Source organism: Salvia splendens, chromosome 8 (assembly GCF_004379255.2).
Source record: "Salvia splendens isolate huo1 chromosome 8, SspV2, whole genome shotgun sequence".
NCBI lineage: Eukaryota > Viridiplantae > Streptophyta > Magnoliopsida > Lamiales > Lamiaceae > Salvia > Salvia splendens.
Window position 1 is genome coordinate 13,770,906 of NC_056039.1, and position 27,228 is coordinate 13,798,133.

General features: G+C 40.6%; 5 protein-coding genes and 1 pseudogene across 5 annotated transcripts; 4 read left to right on the forward strand and 2 right to left on the reverse strand.

Moving 5' to 3' along the window:
- The first annotated feature begins 404 nt into the window (after window positions 1-404).
- LOC121744051 lies at window positions 405-2,989 on the forward strand. Its single transcript, XM_042137493.1, has 4 exons — window positions 405-752; window positions 1,470-2,000; window positions 2,096-2,321; window positions 2,407-2,989. The coding sequence occupies exons 1-3, from the start codon at window positions 726-728 to the stop codon at window positions 2,177-2,179; spliced, it is 642 nt and encodes a 213-aa protein (XP_041993427.1). The 5' UTR covers window positions 405-725; the 3' UTR covers window positions 2,180-2,321; window positions 2,407-2,989.
- LOC121745791 lies at window positions 2,541-2,867 on the forward strand. The gene has a single exon (XM_042139744.1). It carries the CDS (start codon window positions 2,541-2,543, stop codon window positions 2,865-2,867), a length of 327 nt encoding a protein of 108 aa, XP_041995678.1.
- A 6,955-nt stretch (window positions 2,990-9,944) lies between the features above and the next one.
- LOC121743818 (mitogen-activated protein kinase kinase 5-like) lies at window positions 9,945-12,107 on the reverse strand. Its single transcript, XM_042137184.1, has one exon. It carries the CDS (start codon window positions 11,124-11,126, stop codon window positions 10,197-10,199), a length of 930 nt encoding a protein of 309 aa, XP_041993118.1. The 5' UTR covers window positions 11,127-12,107; the 3' UTR covers window positions 9,945-10,196.
- A 6,255-nt stretch (window positions 12,108-18,362) lies between these two features.
- Window positions 18,363-19,247, forward strand: LOC121745792 (annotated as a pseudogene).
- A 3,242-nt stretch (window positions 19,248-22,489) lies between these two features.
- On the forward strand, window positions 22,490-24,611 carry LOC121745567 (glutamyl-tRNA reductase-binding protein, chloroplastic-like). Its single transcript, XM_042139524.1, has 5 exons — window positions 22,490-22,981; window positions 23,057-23,137; window positions 23,353-23,457; window positions 23,551-23,700; window positions 24,096-24,611. The coding sequence occupies exons 1-5, from the start codon at window positions 22,505-22,507 to the stop codon at window positions 24,345-24,347; spliced, it is 1,065 nt and encodes a 354-aa protein (XP_041995458.1). The 5' UTR covers window positions 22,490-22,504; the 3' UTR covers window positions 24,348-24,611.
- A 332-nt stretch (window positions 24,612-24,943) lies between these two features.
- Window positions 24,944-27,149, reverse strand: LOC121745566 (exocyst complex component EXO70I-like). The gene has a single exon (XM_042139523.1). It carries the CDS (start codon window positions 26,967-26,969, stop codon window positions 25,053-25,055), a length of 1,917 nt encoding a protein of 638 aa, XP_041995457.1. The 5' UTR covers window positions 26,970-27,149; the 3' UTR covers window positions 24,944-25,052.
- Window positions 27,150-27,228: the final 79 nt, after the last annotated feature.

Sequence of the window (27,228 nt, forward strand, 5' to 3'; positions counted from 1 at the left end):
ACATAAATTCATGAACTATTGTTTGTGTGTGTTTGTCATCATTCTTGCGAGATTATTTTCCATTTTTAGGAGAAAAGAGACCACTTTTTTTTATATTTATGAGATGGAGAAATGATGGGCGTGTTGTTGAGTGTATCTGTGGATGACCATGCCACATTTTGTTGTCCTTTTTGTCAAATTTATATCCACATTGATAATGATGGATTAAGTTAAACAAATGTGAGGAAAATGATACAGCAATTTCCTATGTGGATTTTTTACTAAAATTTATTTTTTTTCACACGCTATTAGAATAGAAATCATAGTAAAAGAAGCGCGTTCATGAATTATATAAATATTTATACAGCCAAAGTCAGGTCTCGTGAGAATTCTGGGAAATAGTTCGGGCTTGATTGATTGGTAGTAATACGTCCGAAAGAGATAGTTATATAGGCATTTTTTAGCTGATTGATTGGAATGTTAGTCTACCCACTTGACCCGCTAAAATTTTGTTTATTATCTACCATTCACATAATAGGCAATATCACCAACACCCCTCCGATAGTGTGAAACCCAAATTTCCCGATAAAATTTAGGGCACTTTGCAGACCATTTTGCCCTTCAATTCCTCTTCTTCTTCGTTGTGGCATCACCCCCAAATTGAAGTGATAGCTCCAACACTTGAGTTTCTCCAACTGTGGCCATAAGAGGACGATCGATTTAGAGGCGAAGGTATTAGCGTAGAAATGACAAACGAACTAACTCAGACTAAGGTGTGTCTATTTCCCCTCAATTGGCTTCCCCCTGTTACCCATTTTGATTGAATTCACAAATCGATTTTGCTGATATGTTTCTGATATGGCATCGAAGGGTTAGGGTTCCTTTTGTTACCATTTTTTGTCGAATTCTGAAACCGATTTTGCATTTCTGGTCTGATATTGCGTCGAAGGGTTTGGGTTCCCCTCTGTTACCATTTTTGGTCGAATTCACCAATCGTTTTTGCATTTACAGTTCTAGTTCTGTTATTGCGCTGAAGGGAGAGGGTTCCCTCTGTAACCATTTTTTGTTGAATTTCACGAATGGATTTCGCAATTAAAGGTTCTGATATTGCATCGAAAGTTAGATATAATGTTTTTTATTGACCACTTGTTCCACGAATTTGAAGTAAGGGATCAGTCATTCAATTCTGAATTGGTTATTGTGTTGAAGGTGTAAGTGAATTTGCATTGAAGTCTAGATTCAATGAATGAGATGTAGAATTTATTATGTGTGTTGTACCGAAGTATACTCAAAATGTAGAAAGATTTCTGTAATTTGAATAAATTGATATCCTAATATTCCTGCAGTTTGGACTAAGCATCTTAGAAACTATGTTGATACCAGTATCTTGTTATGGTTTCCAGTTGGTTGACGAAACAAATTTATGATTTTTGTGGCAATCATTTTTAGCTATTGAAATCAATAATTCTCTATTTTGCATCGTTCTTTAGGTTGCACGTCGGCGGAAAGAGCTATCATACTTCATGCTAGTGCTAGAGGAGATAATTACGAGCCATCGCTTGAATATGTTGGTTATTTGGATGTTAATCTCCATTATCATATCCAAGAAGACCAAAAAAACTAGAAGGTTTTGGACAAATAGGTTTTCATTGCTCGAGCGCATTCCAACGAATGTACACCATATCAACAGATTGGTTGGTGTAACTGATAGGTCCTGCATGGATAATCTACGCATGGATAGAAACACATTCGGTCGACTATGTCGTTTATTGAATGATGTCAGTGGTCTTGTGGATAAGAAATTTGTCACCGTTGAAGAAATGGTAGCAATGTTCTTGGGTATACTAGCTCACCACAATAAAACTCGTGTGGTTGGTTTCCATTTCCTCCGCTCATCGCAGACCGTTTCTCGCTACCTGCACGTTGTCTTATATGGAGTGCTAAAGCTTCATGAGATTTTGCTAGTGAAACCTGAACCTGTTGATGAAAATTGCACCGACGCAAGGTGGAAGTGGTTTAAGGTTTGGTTATTTGTGTAAATTAATAGTTGATTGAATCTTATATACTTATCTCCAATTGAACTAATCCATCTCACTTGGTGTTACTCCTTCAAAAGGGTTGTCTAGGAGCATTGGACGGGACATATATCAACGTTCGTGTTCCTACCACAGATCTTCCCAGATATCGCAATAAGAAATGACAAATAGCCACCAAAACATTGGCTCTATGTGACCGTCGTCTAAGATTTGTCTATGTGTTACCTGGGTGGGAGGGATCTGCTGGGGACTCGAGGATATTGCGAGACGCGCTCAGTAGACCACTTGGCTTCAAAGTACCAAGAGGTATTATATAATTTATTGTAATTTTTGGCTCAGTAGTTCCACGTTTGTTTTATATGTTCCTATAGCTTTGTATTGTCTTACGCAGGATAATACTATTTGTGCGACAACGGGTATGAGAATAGTGAAGGCTTTATCACTCCATACAAAGGAGTTAGATACCATTTGAAAGAATGGGGACCCTCTTGTCATGCCCCTCAGACACCGGCAGAATTGTTCAACATGCGCCATACCAAGGCTCGGAACATCATAGAGCGCGCCTTTGCTGTGATGAAAATGCGCTGGGGGATTCTTCGCAGTTCAAGCTTTTATCCAATTGATGTGCAAACAAATCTTATTAATGCTTGTTTTTTGCTCCACAATTTCATTCGCGGTCAAATGGAGATTGATCCTCTTGAAGTGCAAATGGATAGCCAAGGGGATGATGGCAGTCGATCTGATCCTGATGATGATCGAGTGGATTTCATACAGAGCATCGAACCTACCACCGCATGGGCTAAGAAGAGAGAAGATTTAGCAGCTGAAATGTGGCTTGATTTCAATGCATAATTTGTTGATGAAACTGTTCTACTTTAGAACTTGTTTTCATTTTGATTTTAGGATTTTCGATATATTCCTGATGGTACTTTGAAATAGACAGAATTTTATATGCACTAGTTGATTTTATGGAAGCTATTGATCCATTAGAAATTGCTACCAATTCTAATTTTCTTGGTCATTGTGGACTACCATTGTCATTAGTTTCAATCTGTTTTTGTTTCTTTCTCCACAATGTTGCTCACATTTTGCTAAGTATCCATTATATTATGTACAAATGAATTGCAGAGTTTGCAATAGCAAAATATTAGTCAAATTGAGGGATTTTTTGGCTCCCGAAAAGTAAACATGGTAAGCAAAATTTTAGTCATTTTGAGGGATTTTTGGCTCCCAAAAAGCAAACAAGGTAAGCAAAATTTTAGTCAAATTGATGATTATTTTTTGCTCCCATAGATTACGCAAATTCTCAAACATATTAAGATAACTTATGGAAAACAAATGTAACTTTCTCAAACAAGCAAATTCTCAAACATATTATGCAAACTTTCGGTAAACAAAGGCAACACTGATCACTTCCATTAGAATGAGGAAATAAACAAAGCTTCTTTACAAAAACTACATAGTCATTTAGTTCCACAACTATAAAACAAGGTAGCATATTGTTGAATGTTTGGCACATCATGGAGCCTTCATAAAAAAAACCTAATAACTATTCCACCATTTGCACTAGCAAAGTTCAAAAAAGATGGAAAACAGTCTAACTAGTTGATCTGACTGCTATATCATGCCATCACTTTCCAGCATGAACACCACAAATTCAGGGCGGTCATCCTCCGGCATAATCCTAAAGAGATCCAACAACTCCGGCTCTTTGAGAAGTTTTGCAGATGTGTAGAATTTTTACTTCATTGTTAACCCGGAGATTTGTCCAGCAGCTTGTAGACCTCTTCCTGCTTAGCACTTTGTTCGAACTCGTATCCTATCCTTTTTAATAAGGTATCTAGCCGTGCGGTTGTATTGTCATTCATCTTGTTCATGATGTCAAGGACACACTCCAGCTGGTCTATAGATTTCCGTTTTTTACCTCCTATTTTGATAGGTTTTTGAGTAGACCTCTCCCCATGAGTGTTGCTTGAATTCCCAGGCTCTGGGATGGCATGTTCACCAACTACTTCATCAGGAAATAGTTCATCCAAGCTTGGATGGTAATCGCCATCCACATATCCATTGGTCTGCTCCCGTGCCGCCTTCATCATAGTAGCGGACTCCGCTGCACCTCTCGACCGAGCACCAACAACACGATCTTTGCCAAAGATCTCTTTCCATTCTTCCCAAAGAGGCCAAGATTTGTTGCGCATGTACCTCGCGTTATTGTCCTTCTAATTAATATCAGAGATCGAATACAAAGTCATTATGCATATTGAAATAAAGATGGACTACGACCTCAATTGAAACATATGAATTATAGCATTGGATAAAATTTTGCAAGCAACCTGTTATAAACTTATTCATGATTCAATACTCAACTCGTACCTGCACAATCTGAGACCATTGCTCATCGTCGCACTCTATTTTGTAATCATCGTGTGCATTGAAACCTACCCCACTCCGATCGAGGATGGAACAAATTGAGGAGTAGTTCTTCTTCCAAGTACTGACCTTCGAGTAAATATGGGGATGGGGCTTTATATCGGTTCTTGTAAATTCCTTTTTCATTGCTCATGGAGACGTTGTAAATATCCACCTCTAAAACCATTATCGGATTTCCACCCAACTGCAACCAATTCCTTCAATCCAGCTATTACCATAGCCTCCTCTCAGTCTGACCAACAACGCCTAGACCTATCTCCTTTCATTGCCTTACTTTGACCACACTCTTCGTTCGTAAGAAGCACCGAGAGAAAGTAGTTAAATACCCAATTTGTAATGCATACACCAACCTTGAAAACTTGTATTCCTTTCGAAAGCATTGAAACGTAGTTGCTAGTCTGCCATAGGTCGTCACCAAAATCCTACATTTTATTTCATGCCATGACATAAACTACCAACTATGTATAAATATTTTGGATGAAGAAACAACAGACATATGAAATCAATCAAGCTCGCCCCACAATGTCATGAATAGAAACACGGTGAGTAATTCCCCGATTGAGAGCCAACATAAATCAACTGCCCCAAATTTGGGAAAAAAATAGGCACCTATAAAGCATAGCAAATTAACAAACATATGGTGAGCACAATACAAACCGCCGTCGACAATTTACGAAACAAAAATATGTTGTTCTAAAATCAGAAACCCTTCAACACAGACTAAGTTTCGAGAGTTTTCATAACGTTAGAGCGAGTAAATATGCTTGTCGAAACCATGCCTGGTTATACGCAGTGTAGCGTCGAGCGTCAATCTACGCCTCTTCCCCCATCCACAAGCCGCCGAGAGTCTCTCTCAATCAAGGTATGTATATGATTTCTAAAAGGCATTGCTGAAGTTGGAAGGAAGAAAATTTGGAAATTTTGAGATTCCCGCTCAGCTAAACATCTAGACTGCTATATCACCTATCAAGCACCAGTTTGTCAAACTTAAGTTAGTAATGTAGATAACCAAACACTGATATGGGATTACTAACTCTGCCCCAAAAATATGAAAAAGCATATTACTAACTTATTTGAGATTTTCCTTTCTCTATAATCAATCGCGTCCGAAGGAAGGAAGGAAGCATACAACAGAGGTTTTCAAAAAAAAATGTTAAAGAGTGTTTGTGAATTATAGGACCTAAATATTCATTTATAGTTTGTACCAAGAATTCAGAGTCAACTGCATAAACATTAAATGAGGTGGTCAAATCATGAACGACGACTCTCCACTTAACAGGGGATATTGAACAGCAATTTCTCTACTAAGAAGTCTAAAATTAAGCATGACATAATTTATTTGACTTCTAGATAAACCCTCTAAAATCTCATGCTACTGTTTCAAATGACGTTAAAATAGGGGCCATAACGTAAAATAATACTAAGTCAAGTTTGAATAAGTTAAAAATCAGATTAATTAAAAAATAGGAGTATAGGCAATTGTAGTTCCACTAGGCCCAATACTAATGCTATATATACGTCAATTTAGCAGCTCAGGGAGTGATTGTGCAGATGACAAGTCCAGCCTGGAAGTGGCTCCAACATAAAAGGTTAACAATTCCACCAAACTAACTCCTATATTACATCCCATGAAATTATACATGACAATATATTTTTCTTCATAGACCTAACAAGAGATTCCACCAAAACATATATTATAATGTGTCTTATTAATTTTTTTAATATCTCATTATAACAAAAATTAACACATTTACTCTCTTATTTTAGACTGTATTTATTTTTCTATTTTATTATCTCTCCTATATTTTTCTCTCCATATAACTCAATAAATATCATTTTTCTAAATCTCGTGCCTAAAAGAAACCAATCACTAGTAACAAGATGCGGGAGGGAGTATATGTGAGATGATTGATCAGAATTCTAGGTAATTCAGTGGGAAAATAGAGTCGATGCAAACTTGCTGAGATGGTCATAATAATCGAAGCAGGTTCTTATGAAGAAGAAAATTTTTAAACTGCTAAGTTGACCATGAAATCTAAACACCGAAGAGAAACTATGGAAGATGAAAATGAATGCTTTGACTAAAAATAATGTTTGGGTGAAATGTGAATTTTTGAAACGGAAGAGAAACCATTACTACGCGTCTCGCGACCGTCCCGCGTTTAGTTCCGGAGGGACGGAACCGTCGCGGGACGCATTGCAGCGAGGAGTTCCGTCCCTAGCCCGTCGTCATGCCGTCCCGTAGCCCGCGACCACGCGACGCGACGTCTCGCCACGCGCCGAGGCGACGTGGCAAGCTCCCAGGGCATGCGTCACGCTGACGCAATAATTCATTTTTTTAAAAAAATGAATTTTTTAAAAAATATTTTTTATTTATAAAAATTATTTTTTATATTTAAAAACAATTTTTACAAATAAATGAATACAATAAATTCGTATTAACCCATATATATTTGATGGGCTTGCGAATTTATGAAACTCATTCTTGGTTGTCTTTCTTTTATAGAGACATCCTTGAATGTTTTATGTTCCACTTTCGATGTGGGACAAACTCATTCTTGGTTGTCTCTCTTTTATAAAGACATCCTTGAATGTTTTATGTTCCACTTTCAATGTGGGACAAACTCATTCTTGGTTGTCTCTCTTTTATAGAGACATCCTTGAATGTTTTATGTTCCACTTTCGATGTGGGACATACTAATTCTTGGTTGTCTTTCTTTTATAGAGATATCCTTGAATGTTTTATGTTCCACTTTCGATGTGGGACAAACTCATTCTTGGTTGTTTGTTTTATAGAGACATCCTTGAATGTTTTATTTTTCACTTTCGATGTGGGACATACTCATTCTTGGTTGTCTCTCTTTTATAGAGACATCCTTGAATGTTTTATGTTCCACTCTCAATTTGAGACAAACTCATTTTTGGTTGTCTCTATAAAATTGTATTTTAAATTATGTCATTTTTATTTTTTTAGGATTTTAATTATGTCTTTTTCTATTTTTTTGAATTTTAAGTTCTAATGTTATTTTATTTTTAATGAAGTGTGGTTTTTATTAATTAAATTTGTTGAAGAAAAAAAATAAAAAAATGAAATTGAATGAATAGGAATTTAAGGGACGGTTAAGGGACGGAGCGTTGCAGGTTCCGTCCCTTAGTTAAGGGATGGAGTAAAAAAGTACAGTGGGGCCCTCAAATAGTAGTTTTAGGGGCGGTTAAGAGACGGTATAGAGACAGCGTAGTGGATGGATGGCCTAAGACCACAACTGAACTACCTATATTCTAATTAAAAAATATCATGAAAATGGCTGTCACTTTAAAAAAATTCAAAATTATTTCAACTTCGATGAAAGTTGTAAAAATGACTCATACGTTAAAACAGAATTTATGCACAATTTTGAGCGTCCGTCTATGTTTTTTTTTTTCTTTTTGTTTTTAGGTTTCATTTTATTAACTTATTATAAAATTTAAATCATACACAATTTTATTTGTAGTGACTAGTGGGCTAAAAGAAGAGATGCGTTTCCTTTTGCCAACAATGGTGAAAAGTACAAATAAATGCACGAATGTTTTCAATTTCAAACTTCATCAGTTACTACCGACAGTACGATCATCAACTCAAGGCTAAAGTAATGTAAGAAACATGTTAATATTTGTCAAGTAAAACAAAAAAAAGGGACTGAAAATCCGGAATCCGATAATCGTTAACTAGACAGATCTTGGGCATTGGCTACACAATCCATTAACATTTTTAAAGTATTATTAGTATTATTATTACAGCACAAGTCAAAATGACACAAGTCACATTCCATTTCTTTGTACAACACTATATCATGATCGGAAAAGGATTCATGTAATGAAAAATCGGAGTGGTTGACTTATTATAGGATGAAGATAAAAGTAGGCATACAATCAATCACATGTGCATAGCAAAATGTTGGTATTCTCATAATTGGGATAAAGTAATCAATCATATGTGCATAGCAAAATGTTACTCTCTTGTCCCATAAATTCTGTCACACTTTGACCGGACACAGATTTTAAGAAATGTAATGAAAAATGAGTTAAAAAATTAGTGGAATGTGGGTTATATTTTTATATACTCCATTCGTCCCATCACAAGTGACCAACTTTCTATTTTGGGACACATTAGAGTGTCCACTATAAGGCGGACACGCCCAATAGCCCCGCCCCAGTTTTTGTCCATAGCCCCAGTTTTATTGTCCATAGCCCCAAAATTCTATTTCCGCCACTATAGTGGACACCTCCAATAGTCCCCAAATTTTATAATCAACTTTCATTTTATAATGTTTCAAGTAATTATGAACAAATTTATCGGGCTATACGTAATTAGAAGAACACGACTATACGAAGTAGAAGTAGAAGTAGAATTAAAAGTAAAATTAAAATTAAAATTAAAATTAAAATTAAAATTACACACTAAATGAAAATTGAAATTAAAATTACACACTACATTTAATCTAGTAGAAATTTTTATAGATATAGAGTTGGAATGGTGTGAAAATAATGAATGGAGTGGAGTGTATTTATAGGTGAATTGAAATGTAAAAAAAAAAAATTCGGCTATAGCCGCGGCGGTCGGCGCCGCCACTATAGGCGCCGCGGCTATAGCCGCGTCCTCGCCATCTCGCCGCGTCCTCGCCCCGGAGCCGGCTGATGCCCGTCCGCCCCCCTACCGCCCCGATTTCGCCGTCCGTCCGCGCCTTCTACTATAGCCCGCCCGCCGCCCGCCCGTGGACGCGGCTATAGCCGCGTCCATGCCATAGTGGACACCCTTACAGGTGATTGATTTCCTCTTTTAGCAAAAAACAAAACATATTTCATCTCTTACTTTATTACTTTATTCTCTCTTTATCCCACTTATTTTTTTCCTCTTTCATACTTTATTTACTCCACTTTAACTCAATAAATATCATTTTCTTAAATCTCATGCCAAAAAGAAATTCATCACTTGTAGTGAGACGGAGTGACTATTAGTTCTAAAATAAAATATGAGTGAAAATGAGTTAGTGGTAGGGTCTACTATAAAAAATGGTAAAGTGAAATGTGAAAATTTTTGTGATAGAGGAAAATGGAAAATGTGACAAACTTTCTGGGATGAAGGACGTAGTATTTTCATAGTTGGGGTAAAGTAACAAACCAGAAAAAGGGATAATTACATAATTCATACAAAATGTTTCATCCTTGTTACGTACAAATGTTTCAATTTAATACCTTCCCTTATATGTAATTGATATTTTACATGTGGCATGCAAAACATGGAGTGAAGATATTTTTGTATTAACATAAAAATAATAATATAACGTTTTGTATTAACATTAAACATTTTGTATTTCACATAGTCTACAAGTTAATAACCTCCATTCAAAAATATCTTAATATATTAAAATGAAATACGAATGAACCTTTTTTACCAATATAAAGAGGTCGAAACATTTCATATAAATTATGCATTTATCCCAATGCAAAGACCATAGAGGCTTTTTCCCAAATAAAAGACACCATCTTATAGTAAAATCCAAAGCAAGATAGTGGTGGTAGATTTAGTGGATTATAGCAAGTGAGTGCAACATCTTCACACAAATATAGCAAACACATGATGATGCAATGCAATGGCAACTCCATAAGCCTAAAACAGATTTTAATTAAGGCCTACCACAATCCTAAACACGATCTAACGATTAGCGACGGGCAGCACAGTTAGTTCCAGAGGGGCAAATTTGCAAGAATGATCTAACGATTGGCGATGAATGGATGCCTCAACAGCTGAGGCGCCGTCCACCGCTTCGCCGGATCCCTCTGCAGGCAACACGCAATGAAATCCCTAAACTCGCGGCTGGCCGTCGCCGGCGCCTCGGGCGGCTGCGACATACAAATCGCGCACATCAGGCTCGCCCAATCCCCCTGCCTCCCCACGGAAAAGGGGAATTTCCCCAAATAGAATTCCAGAATGCTGACCCCCAAACTCCAGATATCACCGGCGTATCCGTCGTATCTCCCGTGATTGAGATCGGTGTTGATCCGCTCGGGGCTCATGTACGCGATCGTCCCCACCGACGAATTGCAGTTGTCCATGGTCTGCGCCAGGATTCTGGACACTCCGAAATCGGCAATTTTCACGACTCCTCGCGAATTGACGAGCAAATTGGAGGGTTTGATGTCGCGGTGGACGATTTTGCGGCGGTGGAGGTAGTGCAGGCCGCAGAGGATCTGGCCGGCGAGGTCGGAGAGGGAGGATTCGCTGCGGATGTGCGTGCCCTCGAGCGATCCCCGGTCCATGTACTCCAGCAGGACTTGGATCTCGCCGTTGTGGTCGATGAGGTTGTGGCAGCGCACCACGTTAGGGTTGTCGACGTCGCGGAGGATCTGGATTTCGCGGCGCATCTGGTTGCGAACGGCGTCCTCGTGGTTGCCGTAGATCACTTTGAGGGCGTAGATTTTGGCGCTGGGGCGGTGGAGGACCTTGTACACGGTGCCGCCGGCGCCGCTCCCGATGCGGGTCACGCGCTCCAGCTCTGAGTGCTCGAGTTGGAGATTGGACGAGCTCGGCGGCAGGGGGAGGGGGACGGCCAGGGAGGTGTCGCGCTGCGGCATCGGCAGGGTTAGGTCGGGGCGGCGCCGCTGCCGGGTTGGCCGATTCGGCGGCGGCTGTAGAGGCCTCATGGTTGATTAATAACAAATTGAGTAGAAAATGATTGAAATTAGGAATTAATCATAGGATTATTGAGTAGAGAGAGACTAGTAATAGTATAGTATTGGTGTGGAAAGAAGACAAGTCCATGGATATTCAGCAATGGAGGGAGAATGAAGCTTCTCAGAAAGAGAAAGAGAAAGAGAAAGAGGAAGGAAGGGTTTATATATATGCACATTTTGTATATCTATATATAAAGTGTTGTAATAAATACTAGTACTAATTACTACCCATTTAAATACGTCGAATTAACGTCTATAAAACATCATTGTATGTATTCGTATACATATACATTTATTGCTGGTTTTATTATGTGTCAACTTATCTGGAATGTTTTCCTTTCCATTTCTCATCAACAATTACACAAATATCTACTTTAAGGGGAAATTAGTATGTAATCACTTTTAGAGTAAACCAAAATAAATATGATGCCCTTTGAGATAATCTAGTCTATGCATAAAAGCAAATTAATGGGATCATAAATTGGATTTGTCATTGTCCTGGAAATGGACGTTGTATTTTACTTTCCTATTTACATACATCGAACCCATATTTATCATATAAGTTCATAAATCTGATGAAACAAATTGGGATAATAAATACGCACACCGTTAAATAAAACAATTTAAAATACATCCCCTCCCTATTTATGCTCAAAGAAAAGAAAATAAATGCTTCACACCGCATCGGCTAATGTTTTCATTTTGCTATGAAGAATAAGCATGTCACTTTAATGAATGGTTTTATGGTAATAAATTACTTTAAATGTATAAATCTAGAAAATCACTCAAATTTAATTTTCAAGTATTTTGTTAAAATATGGAGTATATAGTTTTGAAAAAAACATGAATTACATCCTTATTGATGAAAATAAGTCACTTAATTATAGTAAGATACTTCTTTAGTCCCTAATAATTTGTTACCATTTGACTCGACACGAGCTTTCAAAAATATAATAGAAAGTGAGTTGAAAAATTTAATGACATGTGAATCCTACTTTTATATAATTTTATATAAAATATGAATGAGAATGAGTTAGTAAAATGTGAGGTCCACTACCAAAAATGATATAAATGAAATGTGACAAATTTTTAAAAACGGACGAAAATGTAAATAAGTGACAAATTTTCAAGTACGGATGGAGTAATAAGAAAGGAAAATCAAGAACTTACAATGGAATAGAGGGAATATTTATTACTTCCTCCAATCTACTCTAAGTAATGCATTTTTATCATAAAATTTTATGCATTGTTGTTTTACAAATTAAGTAGAAATCACAATTTGGGAGACAATAAAATAGAGAAAGTAATATTTTCATTAAAAAATTGTAACATTAGAGAGAGAGATTTCAAAACTAAATATATCGATTAAAGTGGGGCGGAATAAGTATCCTTAGGACATTCGTAACGCTGTCACTTATCCGTCCCTTAAATTACTATTCATGAGCCTCACTATACTTTTTTACTTAATCTCTTAACTAAGGGACGGAACCTGCAACCCTCCATCTCTTATCCGTCCCTTAAATTACTATTCATTCAATTTCATTTTTTATTTTTATTTCCAACAAATTCAATTAAGAAAAACACACTTCATTAAAAATAAAATAAAATTACAACATAAAATAAAAATACAACTTAAAATTAAAAAAATAAAAAAAACACATAATTAAAATCCTAAAAAAATAAAATTATATAATTTAAAATACAATTTTATAGAAAATAAAAAAAACTACTCCGTCGGCGAATCATCCCCCAAAGGCGGTGGAGGTGCACTGAAGCCACCTGGAGGCGGAATACCAAGTTGTCTTGCCATAAACTCAATTCCGGCAAGGTAGGCTTGGTATCAGGGAGGCGTCATGCGGGAAGTGTCCGCCATTGTGGCGCTCATGTACATGGACATTAGGGAGTTCGAGGGTGCCCCCGAGCCCGAGCCCTCCTGGCTTGATTCGGCTCGACCCCCCCTCCCTCTCGCCGCCTTCGCCGCACTTCTCCCTTGCGGTCGACGGCGCCCACGGGAGGACCCTCCGGCATCGTCTGCCATGCCCTCAACCTCCTGCGAGGTAAACTCTTGTGTGGCGCTGCCCGAACCGCCCTCACTAGACGAGTATTGGCCACCCACCGTGTGCTTCGTGCGCTTCGAGGTCAAGCCCGAGCTGGACCTAACACCGCCGGCCCACCTTTCCTCATCTTTGACGACCTCCCAAACATCGACATATTTGAATTTTTTGGCGGTGTCGTCGTAGTAGACTCGCAAAGCCGACCTCAGAATGTCGGCTCTCGTGGCTCCGCTTTGGTAATGAGCCGCTTCACTCTTGTAGATGACGCATAATTTTTTGACCTCTCTGTCGACTCGGTCAAAGTGAGCACGGAGAATCTTATATACGCGGCGGCGAGACCCTTCGGCTTAATCTCGTGGTAGGCCTCAGTGACCTTTTCTGTCACGACCCAATTCTCATTAAGGATAACAAGAATGGGTGATTCGCGACTAATGGGGGATTAAAGAAGCGGGGATAGAAAAGGGGTAAAATCTGAAGAACTTGTCGAAGGACAAATGTGATATTACCAAAATAACAGTCGAGTATTTGGTACAATCTCAGAAAAGAATGTTTGATATGTCAACTGAATCAGAGTTCAATGATGAGACAATACTATTCTCATTCAACAAAACACAGCGGAATAGGTCCCAACTGAACGACTTCGTGTATGAAGATACGAATCGTCGAGATATCCACAGGCTTATTTAATAGCATCGACTCCGATCAATCTTTTCTCCATCCTGACGTTCAACCTGCACGTTTATAAATACATGCAGGGCTGAGTACAGGAGTACTCAGTTAACACGTGCCGAAAACAAAACATACAATATAAGTTGTCACCCATCCACAGTATCACCCGGGGGTTTTTCTTAAAAGGCCCGAGCATACTAAATTCTTTTGTGATCTTAAAAGTTCGACTGATCAGTCTAAGTTCTTTTGTATTCTGACATGTCTGAGAATCTAGTGTACCGTGAAGGTGGCCACCTTCAACAGTACCCTCGCCGGCCAACCTCTCTAGGATGGCTCACAGCTCTTGTGCACATAATTCCGAATAGGACTTGCGGTCCTATTGGGAACCGAATTCGTTACTAACCTTTTGGCATCGCCAAAAGTCTCGGCATATAGCCCTATCAGACAGGTCTCAAAACAAATATTTTATGGCATGACAACAACTTTAAAAGAGATGATCACATTTTCATTTTTCAGAAAAGATATTTCATACTTCAAAACATTTGATTTATATCCACACTATAGTGCTGGATATTAAAAGAAAGCCCACCTCGCGTGCTTATCTTCACTTAAATTCCTCGTTAGGCCTCTCTTGCCCTTGACTGTTTTCTCCGTTGAAAATAGCGTAACACGCTAATTAGTACTTGAACTGTTTTTCTGAAAAAGAATGCATGCAACCTACAGGATAGCATCTATCTCTTAGTCTCGGCTTATAGGATTTTTCCTTAAATCCTAACTCGGCTTTACTGCTCTGCAGCACTTAATCATTCTCTTTTACTTCTTTTGGAGAAATTCTATTTTCTCAATAATTATGGATTCTTATAATCCCTCCTTAAGTTCATTTTTCCTCGGATTTTTCTTAAGGCTTCTTAAGACCTCTTAAGGCCGCCCATTCCAATAAAATCTCTTGGCCCAAAGCTCAAATGAATGACCCCATGGTCTAATTATTAATTTGAGCCCATTTCTTTAATCCCCCCTCGGCCCAGCTTCTTCAAAAAAAATTGGCCTAATCCTCTTTATTTAATTCCAGAGGCCAAAATTACCCATTTTAATTCCAGAGGCCCAGTTAATTCATTATCAATTGGAGCCCACTCCAATTATATACTCCCTCACATCCATCAAAACCCACTCTCTCTCTCACCTTCTTGTTTCAACTCCTCACAAGAAATGCAGCGGCTCTCTCCTCCGGCTCCCCCTCCCCCTCCCATCTCCGTTCTCTTCTCTCTCGACCTCCGGCGAGATCGCCTTAGGTGCTCTCGGTTTCCCCCCCCCCCCCCGAATCGGACTCCTCTTTCTTCAATTAGACATTTCCCCTAATTTTCCAAATCCCTAAATTGGGGGTTACAGCAGCTGCGCTCTCCTCCGTCGCGGCCTCCGGCGAAAACGCCGCTCCACGGCGTCGTCCCCTGCTCCGCCTCCTCTGTAGGTCCTCCCTACGGCGAGCCCTTCCCCTGCAACGATGCGACGCCGCCGGCGGGCAGCGCTGCTGCGCGCGCCGTCCTGGCTCTCTCTCGCTCCCTTCCTCGACGGTCAGTGGAGAGGAGGCGTCGCCCCCTCCTTCCTTCCCTTGCCGAGGCCCGCAGCTGCCCCGCGGAAGTTTCCGGAGCTCCGCCGTCGTCCGACCTTCGTCGGCAGCCCCTTCGTCCTAAAGCTAAGTCCCTTTTCCCCCACCCCTTTCAAGTTGTTCTTTTATGCCTTAATTTCCGGAGCAGTAGCTTATTTGGGGTGAAGGATTTGGTGCTTTAACATTTGTGAAGTCCACTGTATTTGTGGATGTTTGTCTATTGCTGAAAATCTTGGAGCCTTGGTTTAGGCTGCTTGTGCCTTTATGTGCTACTTGCTTGTTATTAGATTGATCTTGGTGCTACTGCTATGTCTCTCTTATTGGTTGAGCTTCTAAGGTTCTAAGTTCTTGGCCACTACTTGTTCTATATGATGCAAAGAGGGTGTTATTGAGGGGATTACCTTGCTCGGTGATTCCTCTCGGTCCTCGGCTGCCCTCTTTACTGCTGTCGCCCCTCACTCCGTCGTCCTTCACTCCGTCGCACTCCTTGCGCGAAAGTTTGATAGAATATGGTTGTGGAGTGGGGAAGAGGGCGGTGGTATTTATAGGCATGCTGCCTTGGCCTCTTGTGGCAGAGACTTGGGCATTGGAGCTCCCAATTTAGTCTCAAGCTCATTCCTCTTTTGAGTTCATTGATTAAGGGAATCTTACCCCTTTGGTGCAAGTTTGGGGCTGTCCCTTGGCCCTATTTTGCAGCCTAATCGGCTGACCTATGTAGCCACACTATTCCTCATTTCCTAATGAAGCTTGCCTCTCCTCCCCTTTATTTGTGTTTCAATTTCTAACCCCTTTTTCATGCAAAATTTGCAGGTACCAAGGCTACCCTCCTGGAGTCATATGGAAGGCTGGAATTTTCGAGAGAGAGAAGAAGAGAGGAAAGGAGAATCTCATTCAACACCTACTTGCCTCATTGCTAGGTTTAGCCACTTTGTTAGAGTACTAGGTTCAACATAGCTCTTGACCAAGCTCTAGTTAGTCACTAGTTGGTGTTGTCCCTCTCAAGATGGGGTGGGGATCCTCTGCTGTGCTGAAAAGCACAGCAGCCCCTGCTGCCTCACCCAAAAAATAAAATAATCAAATAAATAAAAATAAATTTAATTAAATAAATATATATTATTTTAATGTTTTGTGTGAGGCAGCAGGGGCTGCTGTGCTTTTCAGCACAGCAGAGGATCCCCTCCCCTCAAGATGTAGTGTAGGATGAATTGTTGTTTGACCTCATCGCGCGGAAAACGAGGCATGTAATATTGTATTTGATTTTCTCCAATAAATTCCAATAGTCATTTATTTCAACATTGCTATTGAAATAAGAATCTTTGTTGCACTTAAATTTTCCTTCTCAACAAAATACTTAATTTGATCCGACGTCGGGAATTACAACGAAAAATTTTAAGCCCTCAAAGTGAGAATTAATCGAGCTCATAATCCGACTTAATCATAAATAAGGGGATTAAAAATCCGGGGCGTCACATTTTCCCAGAAGCACTTCCGAGGTTGTTGATTCCCGACGATGGGATTGTACGAGACGTTGATCCAGGCGTTGTACATCGCCAGCGTTTCTTTGGGGCTGTACGGATGCCGACCTAGATCCTCCTCCTCGTCCGCCTCCGCCCTGGAGCTTCCACCGTCTCGGACTCCTCCCCCGCCTCGGCCCCCTCCACCGCCTCGGCTTCCTTCTCCGCCTCGGCCTTCTTCCGGAGTGGGTTCAACGGAATAATCCTCCCGAATCTGGGATAATCCCTGCGAATACCTCGGGGCGGAGGGACGGACGTATGCATCCATATCAAAATGGGGTGGTTGGTACCCCCCGGCGTCGACGAACTGGATCCACCACCAAGGACATTGTACATGCCCCCAGTCGCCGAACGCGTTGATGTCGAACCCGCCGGAGCCGCCACCGCCAGAGTTTCCGTCGCCGGACATTTTATGATGAGAGGTTAGATGAAAATTGGAGAGGAAATGAAGATGATTTGGGAAGAATAGATGTGTATTTGTGTGTGAAATGAGGATGAATTAGGAGTATTTATAGAGTAAAAAAAAAAGAAAAACGGTAATATTACCGTTTTTCATTTTTTATTTTTATTTTTTTATTTTTTTAATTCGAATTTTAAAAAATGATTTATTGCGTCAGCGTGACGATGCCCACTCGCGGGCCGGTGAGTGGGCGTCACGCATGACGTCGGAGCGTGCCACGTCGCCTCGGCGCGTGGCGAGACGTCTCGCCATTCGTCACGGCGGGACGAAATGCGGAGCGGACTGGGGACGAGACGGGGCGCTGCAACGCGTCACGCCGCCGTCTCGTCCCTTACCCTTAGTGACGGAATACGGGCCACCCGCGTGACGCGTTACGGGTGGCCTTAATGCTATAAAAGTTGATTGAGTGACAACATTGCTTAATGAAATACTAATGTATTAAGAAATGAACACGTCTCATGTATCAATATCAATATCAAATCAATTAAGATTGGTGGTGGCAACTCGATATTCTAGTTGGGCTTGAAGAAGACATGGAAACAAAATTTCCCATTTCTCAAAGAATAATCCACTAAAGTTTGGACACAATGAATATTGTACAAAGAAAAAAACTAAGTTCACAAAAATGATTTGAGTTAGGTAAGTTGCAGTTAGATTATAAAGGAGTTGTTGGCTAAAAGGACCCAAATTTAAGGGAGTATTTGGCTCTAATTTATTAGTACTAATATTACATGATTAAAATAATCAAGTCTTTAAAATATGCAATTATTCAAAAATGATGATGGAAATATGGAGGGAGCCAGTTTCCCATAAACCATTATTCTAACTGAATTTCCCACCAAAACTCTCTCTACTTCTTTATCAACTTCACTCTTCTCACCCAACACCAAGAAAATCCAACCAGCAATGCGGGAAAGATTCTCCACGACATTTCTTATTCCCTTCGCAATCCTCATCTCTCTGCCCCTATCACATTCTCAACAAAGTAACCATCACCAATTCCGATTTATTCGATCGATTTTTTTTATATTTTTTTTCTGATTTGGGGGTTGTGTGTTGCAGGTCCGGCGTATTTGGGAGTGTTGTCGAACGTCACCGAATTTCCGGCGGAAGACTACTACGACTACATAATTGTAGGCGGCGGCGCTTTCGGAAGGGTTTAGGGTTCTCGTTCTGGAAAGGGGGGGAATTCCGTTTGGTCTCCCAAATCTGATGAGCCGCGACGGTTTCCTCACAACGCTGATGGAAGTCGATGCTCACGACTCTCCCGCTCATGCCTTCACCTCCGAAGACGGAGTTCCCAACGCCAGAGGCAGAGTCCTCGGCGGAAGCAGCGCCATCAACTCCGGCTTCTACAGCAGAGCCAATTTTGATTTCTACGCAAAATCGGGGATCGATTGGGATCTTCAATTGGTGAATAAATCTTACGAATGGATTGAAAAGGCGATTGTGTTTAGGTCGGAGCTGAGGATTCGGCAATCCGGCCGGAATCGATCCCTACCACGGATTCAGTTTAGATCACAACGTCGGCACCAAGATCGGAGGCTCCACCTTCGACAGCTCCGGCCCAAGGCCTCCTCAGCTACGCCAATCCCCGCAATCTCAAGGTGTAGGTGCAAGCTAGCGTGGAGAGGATTCTGGTTGCACCTAGTCCATCCGCAGCAGGGGCGAAGCAGGCCGCGATTGGAGTCGTAAGAGTAGCATCATCATGTGTAGGAGTAGGATAAGAAGCATAGATACTTTTTGTTTTGCTTCATTCTTTCAAGCTCAAAGTGAGAATGGGAAATTAAATGAATTCAGACACTCATTTACTATTAAAGATTTTGTTGTTTGTTTAACTGCACCAACTTCTGTTTCCAATTTTGTTACAAGATATTCAACAAATTAATGAAAATGGCATCCTACTCCCTCGCCCATCACGAACTTTACCCTTCACGTGCATATTTATCGCCATGTTGGAGTAAGGCATTATTTAATGCAAAAAGGTCAAAATGAAGCGCATTTAGGGTTTTCAAATTTGGATTTTCAGTTTTTTCATTTGAAAGTTTGGATTTTAATGGAAGGTAAATTTTTAAATAACTCACGAAAGATTTGTCGAATTTTGATTCAACCCACACTTTTTTAAAATTGGATTATAAATTATGAAGTTTGCAATTTTCGCAATTATCATTTCCAACGAAAATTGGAAATGCAATAGATATCATTGTGAAAATTGTAACTTCATGATTTATAATTAAATTTTTAGAAAAATATGGCATTGATCACAATTTGACCATGTTTTGTGATTTATTTGACAATTTACCATTTCATAATTAAAAAATCCCAACAATAATTTTTTTAACCCAATGCTGCATTTTAAATATTTTTAATTCTTATATTTCCTCTATAAATATTCCCATCCTCCATTTCATTTTGTCACACCTTCATTACATTTTGAAAATCCATCGATTCCTCCAACTTTTCAAGAGAATCCAACCGCCAAAGTTAGAGCAATTGTAGTACGAAAACAAAACACTAAACAAATGAAAAAAAACCAAGATTAAATAGCAAAAAATACGTCCCGATGTTATTCAAAATTTTGCAGATATAATTGTACCGCTTGTTCTTAATTCCGTCCGTCCCTTAATGATTTGGCAACTCCTTGCTTTAGGGCTCTGGAGTACATAAAAGGCATACTCCTTTAGTCAATAAAAATTAATTTTGTCTATTGAATATATAAATTTTAATGGAAAAATGACAAAGTAAAAGAGAGTGAAGCAAAAGTAGATAAAGTAGTATTGAAAAATAAAAAGAAATTAGATAAGAGAAAAGGAAAAAAAAATTAATACTTAAAAGTTCTTATTTTTAAATAAAATTATTTTTAGCTATTTTTATGAAAGGAAGGAGAGTAAAAAGAGAACTCGTATCTTCCAAAAGAACATTAGAGCATCCACAACCGTGCTCTTGCCAACGAGTACGGTTGTGGGTCCGGCCCCACTTTTTCTGCATGCTCTTAGGCAAGAGTACAACACCCACAACCGTGCTCTTCCGCAAGGACGAGCACAAGGGTCCCACTATTCCATTATTCAATTTAAATAAAAACATTTCCACAAAATTAAAATACATTAAACATACCCGGAATAATATTACAAAATACATTAAAAATTAAAAATTACATAATTAAAATCTTAAAAAATAAAAATTACATAATTAAAATCCTAAAAATTAAAAATTACATAATTAAACTCCTAAAAATTAAAAATTACATAATTAAATTCATAAAATTAAAAAACCCACTACTCGTGGCTGAATTTCGCCCACATGTGTTTGATTAGGTCTTCTTGTAGCTCAATGTGGGTTCGGGTATCGCGCATTGTGTGCCTTGTTTCGATCCTCTCACCCACCGTCGTATGCACACCTCGGTGTGGGGGAGACCTCGCGCTTGAGCTTCAGGCTTCATCCTAGTCGTAAAAGCTAGCCGCCATCGGTCATTCGTCGGCTATAATCATGTTGTGTAAGATAATATTCGTGTACATGATGTCGGTGATATTTTTCACGTACCACAGCCGAGACGGGGCCTTCACAATGTTGAATCAGGCTTGAAGGACCCCAAATGCTCTTTCGACGTCTTTCCTCCCGGACTCTTGACGCTGCGCAAAAAGAACCCGTCTCGGGTCTTGCGGGTTACTGAGCATCTTCACGAAAGTCGACCACCTTGGGTAGATACCATCAGCGAGATAGTAACCCATGTGGTATGCATTTCCGTTGACGGTGAAGTCGATTTCCGGTGCTACACCATTCAACACATCATTGAAGAGGGTGAAGAATAGAGCACGTTCAAGTCGTTGTTGGATCCGACAACACCGAAATATGCATGCCAAATCCATAGGCGGTAGTCGGCGACTGCTTCAAGGATAAGTGTTGGGCCGCCGCCTTTGTGGCCGCTTAAGTGTTGCCCCCTCAAAGCAGTCGGGCAATTCTTCCACCTCCAATGCATGCAGTCAATGCTGCCAAGCATACCGGGAAAGCCATGGACTGATTCGTGAAGACGAAGCAACCGTTGGCAATCATCGGTGGTGGGTGCCCGAAGGAATTCATCACCGAAAGCTGTACGAACGCCCTCGCAAAAATTTTTAAGACAAAGGATACTAGTGGACTCACCGACATGCAAATACTCGTCGAAGAGGTCGGCCGTTTGCCCAGTAGCGAGGTGTCGGATGGCACACGTACACTTCTGCAACGCCGAGAGACTTTGTCGACCGGCTGCATCTGGACCTGTTTGGAAGAATTCAACACGGGAGGACAATGTGTTGACAATACGCATAAATAAGCGCTTTGACATGCGAAAACGGCGCCTAAAGTAATCTTCCGGAAACCGCGGCGGGTTGGCAAAATAGTCGGCAATGAGCCTTTCGTGGGCTCCTTCCCGGTCACGATGGATGTAGCGGCGAGTTGATCTAGTTGGTTGAGAAGGAGGGGCGGGGGTATTCGCTGCGACATATGCTTCATAAGCAGCACGATGTTGTTCGTAGTATTCTTGTTCTTCGCGCTCCGCTTCCGCAATGAGATGGGTGAAATCCATTTGAGGTTTTGAGTGAGAGATGAAGGTATAGATAAGTTGTATGAAAAATATGAATGAGAGATGATTTGATGTGAAAAATGGATGATGAATGTGTGTATTTATAGATGATTTTGGGAAAAAATCAAAAAATACAGAAAAACGGGCAAAAAACGGTCATTTTTTTGGGATTGAGAATTTTTTTTTATTATTTTTTGGTATTATTTTTGATTTAAAAAAAAAATGATTTTCCAACAAATATGTCGTTGGCCAATCACACGATGCCACGTACGCTGCTCGCTAGCACGGACGTGCTCGGTGCATCGAGCAGCGCCGTGCCAGCGGCAAAAGCGTAGCGGCGGACAGCAGTGCTCACCGTTGACACGGAAGGACGGACGAGCGCTTGCTCTCCGTTGTGGATGCTCTTAGATATCTCAAATTTGAACAAGTACTTACTTCATTGACGTGCGTGGGGTTACAGGCTAACAGCGCTTTTAGATAAAAAAAAAACATGAGTTTGTTCCGCTTTCTGAGTTATCCTCAAATTTGTAGGCTTCATCTTAGAGAGCGAGAGAGAGAGAGAGAGATGATTCTTCCTCACGCCCAATTTCTGAGCTCCCCGCCCCCAATTCTGATTCTCCCCAAAACCCAATTTCTCAAACCTTGCCTTTCTCTCCCTGCACCACCCTCCTTTACAAGGCCATTAAATATCAACCGATCTGCCTTGAAATGCAGAGCGGCTAGCATAGTTTCAGAGCCTCCGCAATTGGAGTTGAGCGACCCCAATCGCAGGCCTTTCCCAGCTGAGATTACAAGAACTGTCCTCGAACTATCGAGCGTCGGTACTCTTTCCACTCTCAGTCAAGACGACGGCTCTCCTTTGGGCTTCGGCGTTCGCTTTGCTCTCGATTTCAATGGAACTCCCATCTTGTGTTTGAGCCATGGATTTTCTGCTGATACGAAGAGGGCCTGCAGTCTTCATGTTAAGGTTCGCCCAAAGATTCAATCTTGATTATCAATATTTATGTACTCTTCTTCATTGGTTTGAATTGATGTGTACCAGTTGGAGCAATGCGGAGTGCGGACGCCTCAGTGCACAATTGTTGGGAATCTTAATAAACCCGGTGATGCGATTGCTTTGAAGGTGGGGAGGCTTGGATTTTCTGTTTTCCCCATTTCTTTGCATTTTATGTCTAGTTATTGGATTGATGTTGATGATTATTGACAAGTCTGAAATTAGCTTCTTTTAATTTGTTTCCAAAACCCGCAACTTGAGAGATCAGTACCCCAAAATTTATACAAAAAAGGGTATCACTGGCATCAAACTCTCATTTGGTTTTGTCAATTCCTTGTATATAGAAACTCTGTTCGGCGTGGAAGAAGCAGTTTAATGAGGAAGTGGAAGAAAGCTGCGTATATGTGATTGATGTTGAACGAGTTCTTCAGATAGAAGATTATGGTGAGGTATGGCTTATATTCAATGTTGAAGAATATTTAATCTCCATGGAATTGTGGGTAGCTTCTTGAGGATGACTGGATATTGATGTAACACAACAGGATGGTGTTTGGGTGAGCTCATCGGAATATGTATCGGCTGAACCAGATCCACTTCGAAACTCTGCAGAGAAGATAGTGGATGAGATTAATACTAACAATAGAGAAGATGTTCTTCGCTTCTGCAACATTTATGCGGACTTAGATTTCCAGGTGCACACTGGCTATCTTTCACTTTTGTATTGCAGTCCTCTTTGAAATTGATGATATGTGCCTCACCAGAGTTCTGCATGCTTTATTTGTGTTACTTATCATCCTATTGGATTGAGATTTTAACACTGGTGGACAACAGATATTACTTGAAATTTACACTTGTGGATTGAGATTTTAACACAATTGATGTATGCTTAGTTTGCAATTTGAAAATAGCTGCTTGAGCCATTTAGCTAAACGCAATAGTTGCTTAGTTTGATACTTTTAGTATATTAGTTGTTCCAAGTTTGCATTCTGTACTTCATGTCCTTTTTATCCTCGCCTCGACTTATTAAATTGATCGTTTTCTCAACTTATTAAATTGATCGTTTTGTGTATGTTATGATTTGTGTTAGGTAGTGGATGCGAAGATGGTGTGGGTTGATCGACTAGGGTTTGATGTGCGTGTGACATCAGTGCAAAAGGATGTATATGAGGTACGGATACCTTTTCCAAGAGAAGTGGGAGACGAGAAAGGCGCAAAATCATCTTTTAATGGTATGTCTCAGCTTGCATGGGAAGTGGAAAAGAATTTCCATGCTCTCGAGTTCAAGAAGGTAAAACATGTAAAGAAAGTTGGAAATGCAGTTCAAACGTATTCAGTGTAGAGAAGTGTTCTTTTTTTATCTGTAGCCACATCCCAGTTTCTGAAGAGTTGATAATGTTAGCATTTGCAGCATTATATGTCCATGTTCATTTAAGAAACATGCACAGATAGAGGATATGTCAGCTAGGAAAAACTGAGCGAGAGCAGTAAATGACACATAACTCCTCTTATATTGTTGTGATTTGTGTGCTTGTAATCCAGATTAAACAGTGGAAATCTAGTTTTGTATTTTGCCAAGTTGGTTATGGATTTGGTTTCCTGTTAATTATATTCTTTGTGGCATACTCTCCATTGTGAACTTGATAATGCAAGTTTACATTCGAAAAACATTTGACATCAATATTGGATACTGTGATCCTGGTAAAACGGTGTGCATGAAGCTGGATTGTGTGATCGTCAGCATCTGTTGTTGTGACACAAAACAGACGGAACACTTGTAATTCCCGGAAATGAGAGCCCTTTTTCATGCTGATTTGATGGCCGAGAGAGGAGATGCTCTCTGATTAATGGTAATAGCAGGATGCAAATGGGAAAGGGATTTTGTTTAGCGATTGTAATTGTGTCATGCATGATTTTGTTACATGTGTTAACATCAAATTGCAGGGCTAATAACACGCCAGAAACCTTAACCGGAAATACTATATCTATAAAGAGATGAAGTTACAAATCCAGGTATTTTACATGGCTACTGATTTTGATGATGCAATCAAGCAGCAGCAGGGGTGTAGGAGAAGTGGCTGATAGCAGCTTCATTCTTCATGCCTATCAAATCTGTGCATTTGCTGCCATCATATTTGGGTTGGAACAATAAGGAAATTAACTCCTCCATTCTCTCAGCTGTGTAGTTCACCTCGTGTTCTAATCCAGGCATGAATCTCCGCAGATAGCTCTTGTAGGGCGGCACAACTGCTTCAACTATTAGGTGGCATGTCTTCCATCTCAAGGCTTTGTCACACAGTATCCATTTGGCTTGCTTCTTGTACATTTCATCGAAAGCCTCACAGAATATGGTGATCCTCTTCTTTGCCACTTCCCTATTGATGGCTCTGCCTCCGGGGAACAAGGTCAGTCCCTCTTCATGCAAAAGCACCACAAGCTTTTCCCAACTCTCTCTCAGGTATAATGCTGCATAGTACTCTGCGGATTCCTCGTACGCCCACACCCAGGATTGCCCCATTAATTCCCCGAGCTTGTTCCCCCTTGCGCTGTTGCACAAGTACCAGTGACTGTTCATCATAAAGAGGTAGGAAAGAGCGGTGTCGTTGTAACTCTGAGCCCAACTCTCCAAGTTGGTCTCGAGTGCTTTCATTGTGTTGTGAATTTCATTGGAGAGAAGCCCTTGTTCAGAACTTGCTCGGTTCCACACCTGAGAAATCTCAAGAACTCGAGTCAGAATCGAGCTGTTCTCCTCCACGAGAAGTTTGTTGCAGTAGTCAGTAATGAAACAGACGATCCTTGGAACGCTGCCATCTGGTGGCGGATCAGTCTCCCTTTCCAGCTCCACTTGCGATAACAGGTCCCAGAAAATCTCACTAGCCCCATCGACAACTTTCTTAACAAGAGCTCGTGTCTTGTTTTGAATCTCGAGACAGAACTTTCCGTTGAACAGCTGGTTGAATTGCAAGCGCAGTTTGTCCAGAGTGGAGAAAATCTTGAGCAGACTCAAGAGCTTCATTGCTTCTTTCTTGCAGTTACAAACTGAGCTTCCAAATTCGAAGATTTCGAGGAATCCGCATTCAGTTGCAATCTTGGCAAAGCAATTCATCCATGCATCATCATCATCATCTCCCAGTTTCTTGCAGAGTCTGTACTCATTCAGGAGCAGATTCCTGAGAGCAAACTCCATGTGATTATCCCACTGGTAAATGTACGTCTCCACATTCCGAACACTGTCCGTTACAGATAACTGAATTCCCAGGTAATCCACATGCAGGGCTTGTAAAGTAGCTCGGGCGTCTGCAATCCGAACTTCTGCATAGATAGACGTGCATCTGTGGAGGCGATTGTTAGCAGCCAGGACCTGAGCAATAGCCTGCAATTCAGTTTCCGGAAACGTTGGGTGTGAGAAATCGGTTTGAGTCAAGAGACGCCTGTATTCATTCTCGAGCGTGTCAAATGCAGAAGATACAATTCCTCCATCTCGGCAAAATAGCTGGATTTCCCTGAGTATGCTGACAACTTTGGAGGCGCGGACAAGATACCAATCATCGGCAGAAGCTGCGTTGCTTGCGAGGATATGCACCGCATCTTGGAGCCAGAGGATCAGCAACCCGCAGTTATCAGCAAGAAGCTTGAGCGCCTCCTGGAGGCGTGTGATGCTGGTGGCAGCACAAGGAGGATCAAACTGGATCGAATTCTGCAGCTCGTGCACCAGATCCAGCACTTGCAGCAGGGCTGCAGCTGGCCCAATGGCTCGATCAACGTGCCCTCTAATCCCGTAAACTCTACATTTGGTAGCAATGTTTTCGACACTGCTTTGCAGAGATGCTAAATTATGGCTGGCCTGCTGCAATCTGGAGCCACTTTGATCAACTGCAATGCCTATGTTTCTTGATTTCTCAATGCTGCTCCTCAGAATTTCTCTAGCAGCAAGGAGATGATCTACTTTATGAGATTCTTCCATGTTCAAAACTAGTAGCTGAAAATGTAATGCCTTGTCATTATTACTCCTAATTAGGACATGGCATTGGAGCTGTCTTAAAAGTTTGTTTAAGTTGCAACAGATGTAGATACACCAAACATGAGTGAGAATGAGAGTACCTGATTCCAACCAAACTTTACTGACAATCTAAGAAATGCAACAATTGATATATCTAATCCCACAATTCTAACCTGCCTTACACTCCCTCACCCACAATTCATGCCGACTTTACATATATGAT